Genomic DNA, 14758 nt, shown 5'->3' with positions numbered 1-14758 from the left:
TATCTCGGACACACTCGTAGGTCATCCTCATCACTACAACTCATGATCCCACTTGCTTGCTTGACCACCATGGGGTCCAGAGCCTTCTCCCATTCAGCCCCCTGCCTCTGGAACGTCCTCCTGGAACACTTAAAAAACTCAGACTCAGTCACCACCTTCAAATCTCAGCTTCAAACTTATTTATTCAGACAAGCCTACGCTATTCCATAGTCTCACTTCTATCTGCTGTCATTTTTATGTAACTATATGTTTTATATATATGGTTGTGTGTACTTTAATTGTATTTTACTTTACTTAATTTTTATTTTAACAATTTGTACAGTGACCTTGAGTGTCCTTAAAGCCGCCTATAAATAAAATGTATTATTATTATTATTACTATTATTATTATTATTATTGTTATCATTAAAGTGAAGCCAAATCAAGTAGAGCTCCCCCTGGTGACTGGCTGCAGTATAGGTCATAAGCTCCACCTCTTCCGTGTCAGTGAGTATAGTATTAATTAAATGAAAACACCAGTGAGTTCAGTTACCTCCTGCAGCCACTAGATGGGAGTAAAGACATATAAACTGTACATAAAGGTCAGTCTCACTTAGACCTAGACTTTATTCATCCACAATAAATGAATAAAATAAAATGAAATAAAACAAAGGTGTAAGTAAACCTCTAGTAAAATAAAATATTAAAAGCAAAAAAATATAAGAGGAATAGAGACAGAAGTAAATATATATTATATCCATAGGAAGGATTAATAAGATGCATTAACATTGGAGGAAAACGTTCTTATTAATGTACATGAAGAGAAGATGAGGAGGAAACTGGTTCTCATGATTTAATCTGAGGGCTAGATTAAATCAACCAGACTAGTTATAAATTTGACCACTGAGTCAACCATAGTATCACACCACAAGTGAGAGGTACACAGGTGGTGCACTGCAGATGTGTAGGTTTATTCTCTGTAACACTGAACAAGGAAACTTCAAACACACACAGAAAGAAATTTAAAATATGAACTTATGAAACAGTCACAGTGAGTAAACGTTCACTCACTCATGGAAAAAAGAACCAGTAATTGATTCTCACCACTAGTACACCAGGAGGCGGCACAGTTGGTCACTGCTCTCTGCCGTCCTATCAATGATATCCTCTTTGTCCGTTTCCATCAGAGTCTCTTTCTCTGTTGCCATCAAAAGAAATGCTTCAATGTTCTCTTGACTGAGGGAGGTTCTTAGACGGTTCTTCACCAACTTTAGGGTGGAGAAGTTCCTCTAGCAGGCAACCTGAGTGATTGATAGTGTGAGGAGGAACTTGTAGCCCAAACCAATGATATGATATGCACTGGTGAGCAGATTGTATTGTGAAAGAAGTATATAACAGCATATTGGGGAGTTTTTACAAGTGGAACAACTTCTGCTCACCAACTCCACCCTTTCATCAGTGTCCTCCATGCCTTCGCCTGTTTCATCACTGGAGGCAGCTATCCTCGTGTTGTAGTTATGCACTGCAATGTCATCTAGCAGTGAGAGAAGAGATCCACTTGCCACAACAACCCCCGTGGTCTCAGTAAGCACAAGGTTGAGTACATGTGAGTGACACCATATGTGTACTAGGTTAGGTGATGCCATCCATAATTTCCCAGCTATTCAAATTCACTGATTGACAATTTTTATATGCATTGGCTATGTTCATATAACAAATGTTCTTAATCTCAATGGGATTGTACCTGGTTAAAGGTTAAATGAAATAATACAATACAAGGATTTCAGTATTCATATAATTTATTATCTTGTGTCTATGTTAGTTAACCATATTCTAAAATTTGGATCTGCTCTGCTCGTTGGTCTTTTAGCGATGGGTCCACATCTTTCTTCCTGTAAAGGATCTTTCCTGGCACTGAGAGCAGCATGATACCCCTCTAGTTATGGCACTGATCTTAATCTGGTACCCTTCCTTCCAGTCTGGTGGGATTTTCTCCTCCTTGAACAGTGGATCAACAACTCCACAGAAGCACAGTGTTGACAGAAACGTCCTCTGGACACTATGGCATCCCAGAAAAACTGGTCAACATGACAACATGATGTCCCATTGCGGTCAGTTTCGATGGCCAGGCCAACGGGAAATGTCCCGGTGCTCCCGATGGCCAGTCCGCCACTGGTGGTCCTGACCCCCCACCTTCTGCTTTATTAACCTGTAAACCAGAACTACTGGGGTGTAGTGGTTCTAAGATGAAGAGAAGAAGAACTCTGAATCAGTTGGAAGCGTTTTATTAAAATTTTATTTGGTTGATCCCTGATAATACAGAGGACGAGACATTCAGATCATTTTTATTTTCAGTCCTGTTCTGTGGTTTAATGTGAGAATTAAATGACGTATGAGTAAACAGTGTCATGAAACAGGATGTGGTTTGGTTTCCTGTCGCCTCTGACTCATTTTTAAAAAGGACATATTTCTCATGGCTTCATATCTATCTTCTTGACGTCTGTTTTTAAGTAACATCCACACCAATGAATGACAGGTCCAGAAGTTTCCCAGCAGAACATTGAACTCTCCTGGGTAGAGATCATACTGTGTGCGGGTGCATGCTGAATGAACGGCGTGATCCGACGGACACCGTCGTCAAAACGACTGGTCGACATCCGAAAATATTAAGAAAATTGCCTCTCGTCATCAATCTCCCGCATCTCCCACAATGCTTAGTGCAGTGTGAAGTATGCTGCAGTGGGAGGGGCCTATGAAGACTTGAAACCCCTGGAGTTTGGTACTAGAGTTTCTTGTGAAGTATGAAAGATGTTTCTAAAACAAACATTTTTCTTGTTCTCACAGCCCTAAGAGCGAGTATATAGCAAGGGTAAACCAGACAAACCAAGTCAGATTTGACTCTTGTAGGGATGTTTTAGTTTATGGTTTTATTTCACTTTTCTTTTGCGTCTATTTGAGTTAATGTTCCGTTTCCTTTCATTAGTTGACGTCTCTTTTCTAGTTGTCTTGAGTCTCTTTGGGGTCGTGTTGTGTGGAATATTAACATTAACACCACCCACTTTAAATTTCCCAACCTGTAACGCGTCTACAGGTCTAACCTGGTTTGACATTTGTTTGATCAGAGACAGAGCTGCAGAGAAAGTTTCCAGCTCTGACGTTTCCTCAACTGTAAACTAAAAGTGAGAGTCATATTAACGCAGTGTGCTGTTGAGTCTACTATGAATGTAATCATCATAAATGCTGTTTACTGAAACAGTCCACTGAGTTTTTTGTTGAATAAATCAGATGTTACTGAGCTTTGTCGGCTAAAATAAACCAACCTCCCACAAAGACTAGTGATAAGATCAGCAGGAAGCTAAACCAGAGAGAACACAGCCTTTAAAAGGCATCACTTTCGTTCCTCCTTTAAAACCTTCCACAAAACATCTGCAGCAGCTATTAAAGCAATTCTTAACTTTCTTTTGTAATCTTAAAATGCTCCTACTAACCGTATGACCAGAGTTGTGCATGAACACATCATTCTTCCAACAGTGACCACAGACCTGAGTTTCGCTCAGTCTGGAGGGAAGTACCGTCGTTCACCCCCGTTGAGAAAAAAAAAGGTGTCAACCGAGAAGCAACTGTTCCAGGCAAACATTTGAGTTATTTCCTAGTATGTACAGTCAATGGTTCTTCAAAAAAGCAGCACAGGATGTGCAGGTCAGTCAGAGATTCTGTTGAAGGTGAACTGTTCATGCTGGAGTCAATGAACTTAGTTCAAAATTATAAAATGTGAACTAAGAACTTGAACTAGTTCACTTTTATCTCGGTTAACTGAATTTTGAGCTACTTATTGTTTGGTATGAACTTCCACAACACTGAGCTTATTTCCCTTTGACGGCTAAAATAAACCGACATCCCACAAACACTTGTGGTAAGATCAGCAGGAAGCTGAGCAGCTACAGATGGACCAGAGAGAACACAGCATCTAAAACACTTCACTTTTGTTCCTCTTTTAAAACCGTCCACAAAACATCTGCTGCAGTTATTAACCAGCCACCTTGACATGTGAGAGTCTTTCCATCTTGTTCCAAAATCTGGATCATGTCTCCAAGTCAACAACCAGCTGTTGATGGTTCTGATCCACCGGTAGGTAGAGATCCATTAGAGACAGCAGCTGGTACAATATTCTACTGACCACATGATGGCGCTGCTTATTTACAGACACACAAACTGAGATCAGATCTCAAGTGCTGGCTGGGGACGCATGTGGAGACACATTTATATTAACACCTGGTGGAGAGACAGGGACTTGGAGATGGACAGACAATGCTTTGTTTTTATCTATTTATTCATGTTTATTCAGTTTCAGCTTTTTTATTATATGTACCATGACCTGGATGACTGAGAACCTTCATAGATACTAGATCAGTCAGAGAACTTATTCCTACATTTGTCCTTTGTTCGTGTTTCATAGAGTCACTCTCGCTTTTATCTTGATTTTCATTTTCAGTTTTTCCCTTTAAGTCAAGTGACGCAGTGAACCATCAACCCTCTTATTTATTTCCCATCATAAATGTTTTTGCATATAAATATCTCTAGTGTATGGATGTAGTTAGCTCCTTTTCTATTTGAAAAGAAAATACTGTCAAGGATGCCGTAGCTGCTCCAGGCTGCTATTTTGAATTTAGGGGTAGGAACCAAAATGGTGGACGGTGTCAATCAGCTGTAATGGTCGCTTCCATTAGTCGAGATTAGTTTACCTTCAACCATTGTCTCTTTCATGTGTGGACAACCTTCTATGACATGAATACACCGCTGCTAGGCGGTTAATAGCAAGCTAACACCAGTTAGCAAGCTAACGCCTGGCTAACCTAATGTCAGAAAAATCAACGACATAAGTAAAGGATGAGGCTGTAGGGAACATCAACAGTCTCTTGCAACATATTATAAGATTAATTTTTTTTTTTTAGTATTTACTTTTTATTTTAGAGCCAAACCCAAACTTTGAAACCAAACTTAAAAAAAAATTAAATAAATGGTGCACCAACCGAGGGGCCTCTCTGGAAAGTATAACTGAAGCGTCAGAAATCACCTCAAGAGAAAACGAACATGGACAGATTAAGTGATCTTGTTTTGTTCAAACGTTTGTAAAGTTTGTCTTGGTTCATTTTCTATTCATTATCGTTTTGACATGAGTTGATGTGTGGATCAGGGCTCATTATCTACGTCACTCCACTGGCTGCAGGTTTCATGGTTCACTGAGACGTTGGCAGCTCTTTCATTTTTCAGTGTCTGTTCATTGTGGTCTTGAAGGTAAAAGTCGTCACCACTTTGTTTCTTGCCTTCTCTTGCAGATCAGCTCCATGTGTCACTGCAGCACATCACCACAGTCTCACTGAGCTACATTCACTCTGCTTCACCTCCTCTCAGCCACTCTTAAAACAACTCAAAATGGGAAAAATTAACGGATGCCTCAAGTGCCTCTTCATCTTCTTCAATGTACTGTTTTCAGTAAGTGCAAATTTCTCTTTTCAGGTGTTTTTCTTTATTTTTTTGTATTAAAAAAAAGCAGATATTAATCTTTAAACATGTTATTATTTAACATTTAGAAATACTTGCAATGAGAAGAGTTTGTGGAGGAAATAATAATTTGTGTTTAACAAAATAAAAAGCATTTCCAAAAGGGTCTTTCATCCTCACCACACCATGTTTTTGTCTTTCCTGGTGCACACTGGATTCAATTTGCAGTTTCTGACTTCTTTTACTTTTCTTTTACTTATTAATATTATTTTTAGATGGTGTTTAATGTTATTTTAAATACATTAGATTGGACTTTATAACTTTAATTAAAGCAGTGCATTTGTATTTGAAAGACATTTGTGTCTCCAAAGATTGAAATATGAGGAGTTTGTGTTTAGCTCTGAAGGATAAATTCAGGAAGTGGTGCGCCTATAGATAACCTGTTTGAGAATTTAAATCCCTTTAAAACCATCTCTGTTGTGTCAGAAACACTTCACATTTCAAGTTCTCTAATGAAGAGTGTTTATATTCTTTGAAAATGTTTATTTTCACACACTTAATCCTCCATGCTCTGAGCTATTATCTTTAAACTGTGTCCTCAGCTCATCGGATGTTTGCTGATATACTGTACGATGAATGCCAGCATGTACAGCCACCAGGTAAACAACAACAAGTACAACAACACTGAGTGCATTCAGTCACAATATTAATTTAATTACACTTCTGAAGTTTTAAGAAACAAGAAATCTGAAGTAAAAAAAAAAAGTGTTAGTCTGTATAAACTGAAAATTAGACCTGATAAAGCTGAATTATCCTTTAAAGGACCAGTATAGAGGAAATGGTGACATCAAGTGGTAAAGTTGTGAACTGCAACCAGCTGTACACTCCCTTTTCAAATGTTGAGTCAATGTAATGTAAAAGGTCCTCTCTGGAGTCCATTTTTGGTTTGTTCATTCAGCATGGCAGACTCTGTGGATGGGGCTCCATGTAGACATGAGGGTTTCATTCTAATAGTGTTCGTATCCAGCATTAAAAGAAACAGCTTTGACAATTTGAGTCAACAACACCTGTTCAGGTGGAGCTAACAACTGGCTAGCTTAGTTTAGGATTAAATCTGAAAGTACAGAGATACAGCTGGCCTTCTTCTGACAATTTATGGAAGTTCTACAGTCAGTCCTATCCCCTCCAAGTCCATTTAAGTTTACACTATGAAAGCAGAAATTGAGTTGTTCATCTGCCAACTTGAACTTGTCGGTTTAATGACCACTGCCAAACAACCAACTACATTTTTCCTCCTTTTGTGTTGCCTCTTGGCAGAATGACTGGACTTACTGTTACATGACTTGCAGGAAAATCAGAGTGAAATCAGAGTCAGAGGTTATGTAACAATTAAAACAATTGAGAGGTTAAGGTTTCTATTTAAAGGCATGGAAAAGCTAAAAAAAAAAATCATGTTTGGTAAAGATTCAGAAAAGATCATTTAAAAAACTTCGAAATCATAAAAGTTATTAAAGTTATTATTTGTATTCAATATAACATTTAAACATTCTAGTGTTTAGCTTAAAATACAGGTGAGGAGATAAAACATGATGGAACAATATTACGGTCCAGACTGGGTGTTTTTTTAGTTTTTTTTTTACGTTGAGTAAACACTCATTTCCATTATATAACAGATGGAAAGAAAGAAATGGAGCAGTTCATCTGCCAAATTATGAAAGCATAAATCACTGTAAATCTGCTCACTGGACTCCCTGCTTGGTCGTTATTGTTGTCGGTTTAACGGTCACTGCCGAACACTCAACTACAGTTTCTCTTTATATGGCGCCTCTTGGCAGAACGACTAGATTTTACTGTAACATGACTTAGAGGCTAACACAGTGAAAATAGAGTACGAGGTTAAGTAACTGTTGAGACAATCAAGAGGCTTGAGTTTCTATTTAAAGACCTCTGGTCTGGGCCAAAGGAAGTTCAGTAACAAAAGCAACTGGTTTAGATTCTTGAAAATGGAGCCTGATGCCGTTCATCAGGAAACCATGTTTATAGTTCCACATACATACATACAGCAAGCCATATGACTTGTATAGCCCTTGAGTAGAAATGTAAAGAACTTGCAGTGTTTACATGGAGGCGTGCAGAAGGCCAGATGTAGTGGAATCTCTGATTTCTCTCTTTAATGCAGAACAGATGCAGCTCACTGGAGATTTCCACTCAGAGTCAACTTTTTTTGCAGATGTCCTTTTATGGAAAACAGTGTTTAGCTCATTGTTTTGGACTGATCAAATTTGCTTTCCACTTCTTTTGGGGCATTCTGCAGAACTTGTAATCAGGTTTGACTCTCATATCCTGCCTTCCAGATAGGACGCTTCAGTCAGTATTGAGTTGTACAAAAGGCTGTTTTTGTCTGAAACCTTCAGTCTTTCATTGGCCCACAAGATGACACAAAATGAGTAAATCATTATTATTTATACATATAGCCTTCTTAGAAACTGATTAATCTGTGTGGCCTTTTAGATCTAGATCAGAGGTTAACTGTTTCCCAGGACATAAATCAAATGATGTGATCACATCAGATGTGTTTACATCAAAACATCAATCACTGTAGAATGGAAATAGAACAGAATTAGATTTTTAATCAAAGTAGTACCAGGTAAACTCTTTGGAGAAGGTGCTACACTCTGCAAATTTGAAAAACTGGAGTCATGGTGCAGCTAGGTCCTGGTGGACCCGGTCTACAAAGTTAGTCTTGGACATTTTCCAGTCTCTTTATAAAGTCAGTGTCTTATTAATACGTCAAGTTAGCCTAGCCAAGTGGTGAAGCGTTCACAATTGTTAGCAGGTAAACACATTGTGGCTGATTGTTTTAATTCAAAGTTAAAGAAACTGTTTTCTTTTTTGCATCACTGACAATATATCAAGTATTGAGAGGTTTTTTATTGTGCCCACCACTTACAGCTCTGCACTAATTCATTGTTGTCCTATTATGGGCGAGCAGTTCTCAGCGGTCGAAAGATCAGGGCTGGTCTGGTGTTGGGTCTTCTCCATCGGCGTCCTTGGCATCTCCTGCCACGGAATCTCTGCCGCATCCTCAGAGAAAGAGACTCCACTAAAAATAGTACGTACAAAAGCCTACGACAAACAAAGTCTGGATAAGAACTCTCAACTGAATCATTTGTTGTTGCTGTTGTACAGTTTGCAGGATTCATGGCGGCTGGAATGATCATCATGCTGATCTTTGGCATCGTTGTCACCCTCCAAAGAAACCAGGTCATCTATCTTTCTAGCCACCACTGATCCTTGACTGTTCCCTCTGATGGCCTTGATGCTAATGGCCTTATTTTTCTGATTTTACATTTAGTACTACTTGGAAATTCTGCCTAACATTGTTTTTTCTCTAGCTACCTTGATAATACGTCCTGTACATACTGACAGTAGCAGCCGGATGAAATTCTGAATGGATGAATTTCCTGGCATTGACCTAGGGCTGAATGAGAAGGGTTGATGGGAAAGAATGAGTAGAGTAGAAGGGATGAAAAGGGTCGAAGGGCACCAATGAGGCAAACTTGGTCTTACATTTAAAAGTTTTAGATTTCAGTTTCCAGAGTAGTAGTAGATAGAGAATATTTACTGAGATAAGATAAGACATAAGAACATTTGCTCATAAGATGTTAAGAGGGGCTTGAAAAGTTGCCAGTGAGGAAATATGAAGGACTCGTGTTTGGATCCACGGACAGAAAAAACTGACACTGAACTCTAACTCTATCTTCACTCTTCATCACCACCTTGATGTTAATGTCCTTCTGAGTCTGACTTGATGCCGACTTATTCTTTCCCTTTGGTCTGTGATGCTTATGTGTTTTTTTCTCTCCTCATAGATAGAAAATGCCTTTGACAGCGCCTCCAGTGAATATACAAATTATTATTCTGAAGCATTATTGTTCTATGTCGCCATGGGCATCTATTTTGGATTGTCTGTCACTGCAGTAAGCACTACCCTCATTCCTATTTGTTGCTGTTGGTGGTTAGCATGTAGCCTATGTTAGCATCAAGTTGTGGTTTGTGTGGTGCAGCTAATGCTCTGTTTTAGCTAGGTAAACAGTTGTTATTAGAGGAAATAAAGCTAAAGTTTCAGGCTCATGTAGAAGGCTAATCCTCTGCAGCAAAATCACGGTTTCTCACACACAAATCAGAAATAGTATTTGAAAATTTTTAAGTAATAAAGGGGAAAAAGCCTGCAGCATCAGTTTGGGTAAAGACACAAAATACTTAGACAGTAGATAAGAAGACAGTGGGATTGGACAGATCACCTGCACAACAATGTCCTTGACTCCTGGTTTGATTTTTATAAACTGACCACCTGTCTGTCTGTCTGTCTGTCTGTGTCCACAGCTGCTGGGTCTGGTGATTTCCCTCTTTATGATCCATCAGATCAGACGCCCTGACGGCACAGGAGGATCTTCCATGGCCATGCATGTCTACTGAAGGGAAACCCCACAACCTCTGACCTTTAACCTCTGCACTGTTACAGGAGGAGTCAGTGGAGACGTGACCTTATTTACCTTTTTAAATTTTACCTTTTAAGTGAAGAAAGCTTTGCAGCATTAGATTGTTGAAACATTTATTTTTTATTTTTTGTTTGTTTTGTGTTTCTTTATATTTCTTATGTGTCTTGTTTTTGTACTAGTCCTATATGGAGACATGTTGTAAAAACAATTAGCTGAACCATATCTGACTGCAGCTCTGTTAACCTGATGAGGCCAGAAGGTCATAGGTTAAAGGATAAAACTAAATTTCCTGGACACCGAGCTGAATTTAAACAAACACAGGAGCAGTTTGAAAACAATAAAACAGTTCAGGAAATCTTATTCTGGAGCTGTAATGATTAGCAATTAAGCTAGCAACCTAAAACTGTCGCCATAGCACTTTTAGCTAACTGCGTGGCTCCCATTAGCTTTCAAATTAGCCAGCTAGCTTTCAGAAAGCGAGCTAACTTCTTTGCTAGCTGGCCTTTAAGTTCATTGAGTATAACTCTCTTAAAACCGTTCATCTTTTGTGGAGAGTTTTACAAGCTAACTCCAGCGTTAGCAAGTACAGCTAACAGGCTAATACAAAAACATACTGCATTTTTGGAATACACTGATATATACTAAGTGGATATACGAACAGACATTTAATTACAAATCAAGTCTTTAGCTTAGCTTAGCTTAGCATACAGCCATAGCCAAAATGAAAAACTTGTTGTTGCAGTTTTCTTTATTTTTTAATCTGTACTGATTTATACAAATGAATTGTATTATTTTTGTATACGTTAAAGACACTTCTAAAGTACTGTGTATACTTTTAAAATAAAAAGTGAAATCTTATTGGTGCATTTGAAATTGTAAAACAATATCAGAGGTGCTGGGACGAGGTCAGTAATCTGGAAGCCAGAACCTCCTCGGGTTAAAATCAGTCCAGAAGAGCACTAACACCATGAACCACGATGACCTGAAACATTTCCTAAACTGATGTGTATGTCGACGCTGAAACAGAATATTCTCATGTGTTTAATATTAAGATATCGACTGATGCTGGAATCCAACCGCGGAGCCAGAGCATAGAAATAAAGCATGTGCTTGCTGTGAAATACTACACCTCATCTGTCTCAGTATGATTATTTATCACTGAGGACGAAACAATAAAACCACTGTTCAACGTTTATGTTTACATGTATTTCCACATAAATCCATTAATTCTCTCTGAACATGTTTTTGAAACACGGAGGTAGAAAAACAAGATGAACCAAGATGGAATCATGTGGACAGAGACACTGGAGACGTGGAGACATTTTGGTCGTCTTCTAAGACTCTACACATTCAGGACATGGAGGAGAACATGGAGGAGGAGATGGAGGAGGACATGGAGGAGAACATGGACAAGGACATGGAGGAGGACATGGAGGAGGACATGGAGGAGGACATACTACTTATTGAGTTTTTTATCCTCCTTATTCTCATTTTTCAGTTCTTCATCTTTTTCTTGTCTTTCTTCTCCTCCTCCTCCTCTTTTATTTCCAGAATTTTTTTAGAGTGTTTTTCTTACGTCCAACTGAGCTACTGTAACCAAGCAATTTCCCTTGAGGAAGTCTTCACCCTCCAGTCCAGATGGAGGCGGTAATGCACCTCGAACCACTAGTTTGAAGAAGAAGAAGAAGAAGAAGAAGAAGAGTGGGAGCAGGTGTGCAGCAGGACTCAGGTGAAGGCTGAGAGGAGGTTTGTGATCATTCTCGTTGGTTCTGTTTCTTCCGTTGTTAAAGCTCAGGGTTTAATTGTACATGGTTCAGATCTAAATGCTTCTAGCCTCCATCGGTATCTCTGACACGCTCCTAGGTCATCCTCATCACTACAACTCATGATCCCACTTGCTTGCTTGACCACCATGGGGTCCAGAGCCTTCTGCCATTCAGCCCCCTGCCTCTGGAACGCCCTCCTGGAACACTTAAAAAACTCAGACTCAGTCACCACCTTCAAATCTCAGCTTCAAACTTATTTATTCAGACAAGCCTACTCTATTCCATAGTCTCACTTCTATCTGCTGTCATTTTTATGTAACTACATGTTCTATATATATGTTTGTGTGTACTTTAATTGTGTTTTATTTTAACAATTTGTACGGTGACCTTGAGTGTCCTGAAAGGCGCCTAAAAAGTGAAGCCAAATCAAGTAGACCTCCCCCTGGTGACTGGCTGCAGTATAGGTCATAAGCTCCACCTCTTCTGTGTTAATAGGCGCGTTCGACTTCATGCAGATCTGTGCAGATCTGACTTGACGTGATGCATGCTGGGTAGAACAAGTTCATTTTAACCAATCATATTCGAGATCTATGAGCATGACAACCCAGCATGCATCACGTCAAGTCAGATCTGCACAGATCTGACTTGACGTGATGCATGCTGGGTAGAACAAGTTCATTTTAACCAATCATATTCGAGATCTATGAGCATGACAACCCAGCATGCATCACGTCAAGTCAGATCTGCTCAGATCTGCATGAAGTCGAACGCGCCTAGTGAGTGTAGTATTAATTAAATGAAAACACCAGTGAGTCTGGAGGAAGTGTGGGCGGGGCATCGATATCACGGCTCCATGTGGATTCTGGCTCCAAACTCACAAGATGGCGCCGCCCGTATCCCTGGGAAAATAGCATCAGTTTGGCTAATGACAGGAAGTGGAGACGTGATGTCCATATTTATGTACACTCTATGGATTTCACTGATTCAATTCATTTGGAGAGATTTCAGCTTTGAAACAACTTCAGTTCACTTTAACACTAACGTCCTCACTGGTTCCAGAGGTCTGTGGTGTCTCCTCCATCTTTTTCCTCCAGTTTCTCATCTTTCACTTGTCTTTGTTTTTATTTTTAAATCCAATCATCTTTCAGTCCAGACTAATGTTGTCGTGCAAAAGAAAGTCTTGCAAGATTACAAACGAGAGAATTAATCATTTAAAAAGATTTTTTTTTTTTTTAAACCCAGCCCTCCTACCAGTGAAGTTTGTGTGCAGTTACCTCCTGCAGCCACTAGATGAGAGTAAAGACATATAAACTGTACATAAACTTCAGTCTCACTCAGACCTAGACTTTATTCATCCACAATAAATAAATAAAATAAAATATTATATATATAAAATATTAAAAGCAAAAAATGTACAAGAAATAGACACAGAAGTAAATATATATTATATCCATAGGAAGGATTAATAAGATGCATTAACATTGGAGGAAAACTTTCTTATTAATGTACATGAAGAGAAGATGAGGAGGAAACTGGTTCTCATGATTTAATCTGAGGGCTAGATTAAATCAACCAGACTAGTTATAAATTTGACCACTGTGTCAACCATAGTATCACACCACAAGTGAGAGGTACACAGGTGGTGCACTGCAGATGTGTAGGTTTATTCTATGTAACATTGAACAAGGAAACTTCAAAGACACACGGAAAGAAATTTAAAATATGAACATATGAAACAGTCACAGTGAGTAAAAAGAAAAAGAAAGAAAACGTTACACCTTCACTCACTCATGTAAAAAAAAAGTAACTTATAAGAACCAGTAATCGATTCTCGCCACTAGTACACCAGGAGGTGGCGCAGTTGGTCACTGCTCTCTGCCATCCTATCAATGATATCCTCTTTGTCCGTTTCCATCAGAATCTCTTTCTCTGTTGCCATCAAAAGAAATGCTTCAATGTTCTCTTGACTGAGGGAGGTTCTTAGGCGGTTCTTCACCAACTTCAGAGTGGCAGGAAACCTGAGTGATTGATAGTGTGAGGAGGAACTTGTAGCCCAAACCAATGATATGATATCCACTGGTGAGCAGATTGTATTGTGAAAGAAGTATATAACAGCATATTGGGGAGTTTTTACAAGTGGAACAACTTCACCAACTCCACCCTTTCATCAGTGTCCTCCATGCCTTCGCCTGTTTCATCACTGGAGGCAGCTATCCTGGTGTTGTAGTTATCCACTGCAATGCAAACTAGCAGTGAGAGAAGAGATCCACTTGCCACAACAACCCCCGTGGTCTCAGTAAGCACAAGGTTGAGTACATGTCAGTAACACCATATGTGTACTAGGTTAGGTGATGCCATCCATAATTTCCCAGCAGAACACTGAACTGTCACAAGATGGTCAATCTTCAATTCAATTCAATTCAATTTTATTTATATAGCGTCAGTAACAATACAATTCGTCTCAAGACGCTTTACAAAAACCCGGCCTGAAACCTCCATAGCAGCCTGAAGGCGACGGTGGCAAGGAAAAACTCCCTTTTAACAGGAAGAAACCTTGAGCAGAACCCAGCTCATATGGAGGGACCCATCTGCCTAAGGCCAGCCGGGTACAGACAGAAGAAAGAGAGAAGAGAACAGCAAAGAGAGAAGAGAAGAGAACAGCAAGATAAACATACATCTGTCATAGATACACATATCTGACTAAAGCGTACATGTGGAATCTTATGATACAAACTGATGATGTTACATGACAGTTTGAAAATGTAAGAGGAATCATCGGCAGGTTGGAGAATTGTTCATTCAGGTAGGAGTGGATAACTGCAGGATTCTATGAAGACTGGGCAGGCTGATGAGACCACGACAACAGATGTAGTATAGAGCTCCACAGGAAACACACAACTCCAGGCCAGAGATACTCACAAGAAGAGGGGGGAAGGGGGGAAGAGGGGAGGGACACACAGCAGTAAACATTCTATATAGTAATAGCACAGAATTGCATGACTAGTAGTA

The 14758-nt window shown here is 39.3% G+C and overlaps 1 protein-coding gene across 1 annotated transcript; it reads left to right on the top strand.

The window, feature by feature from the left end:
- The first annotated feature begins 5197 nt into the window (after positions 1–5197).
- On the top strand, positions 5198–8999 carry LOC311508898 (uncharacterized protein). The gene is made up of 4 exons (XM_084573888.1): positions 5198–5472; positions 6084–6154; positions 8398–8593; positions 8671–8999. The coding sequence occupies exons 1-4, from the start codon at positions 5413–5415 to the stop codon at positions 8770–8772; spliced, it is 429 nt and encodes a 142-aa protein (XP_084430014.1). The 5' UTR covers positions 5198–5412; the 3' UTR covers positions 8773–8999.
- The last annotated feature ends 5759 nt before the right edge of the window (positions 9000–14758 follow it).

This window comes from Chelon labrosus, assembly GCF_963514085.1.
Source record: "Chelon labrosus genome assembly, chromosome: 23".
In the NCBI taxonomy this organism is placed as follows: domain Eukaryota; kingdom Metazoa; phylum Chordata; class Actinopteri; order Mugiliformes; family Mugilidae; genus Chelon; species Chelon labrosus.
This window is presented reverse-complemented; position numbering and strand designations above follow the sequence as displayed.

Coding starts and splice junctions, on each gene's coding strand:
- LOC311508898 (XM_084573888.1), top strand. CDS start 5,413: ATGGGAAAAATTAACGGATGCCTCAAGTGCCTCTTCATCTTCTTCAAT. Junction 5,473..6,083: donor TCTTCAATGTACTGTTTTCA/GTAAGTGCAAAT, acceptor CTGTGTCCTCAG/CTCATCGGATGTTTGCTGAT. Junction 8,594..8,670: donor AAGAGACTCCACTAAAAATA/GTACGTACAAAA, acceptor GCTGTTGTACAG/TTTGCAGGATTCATGGCGGC.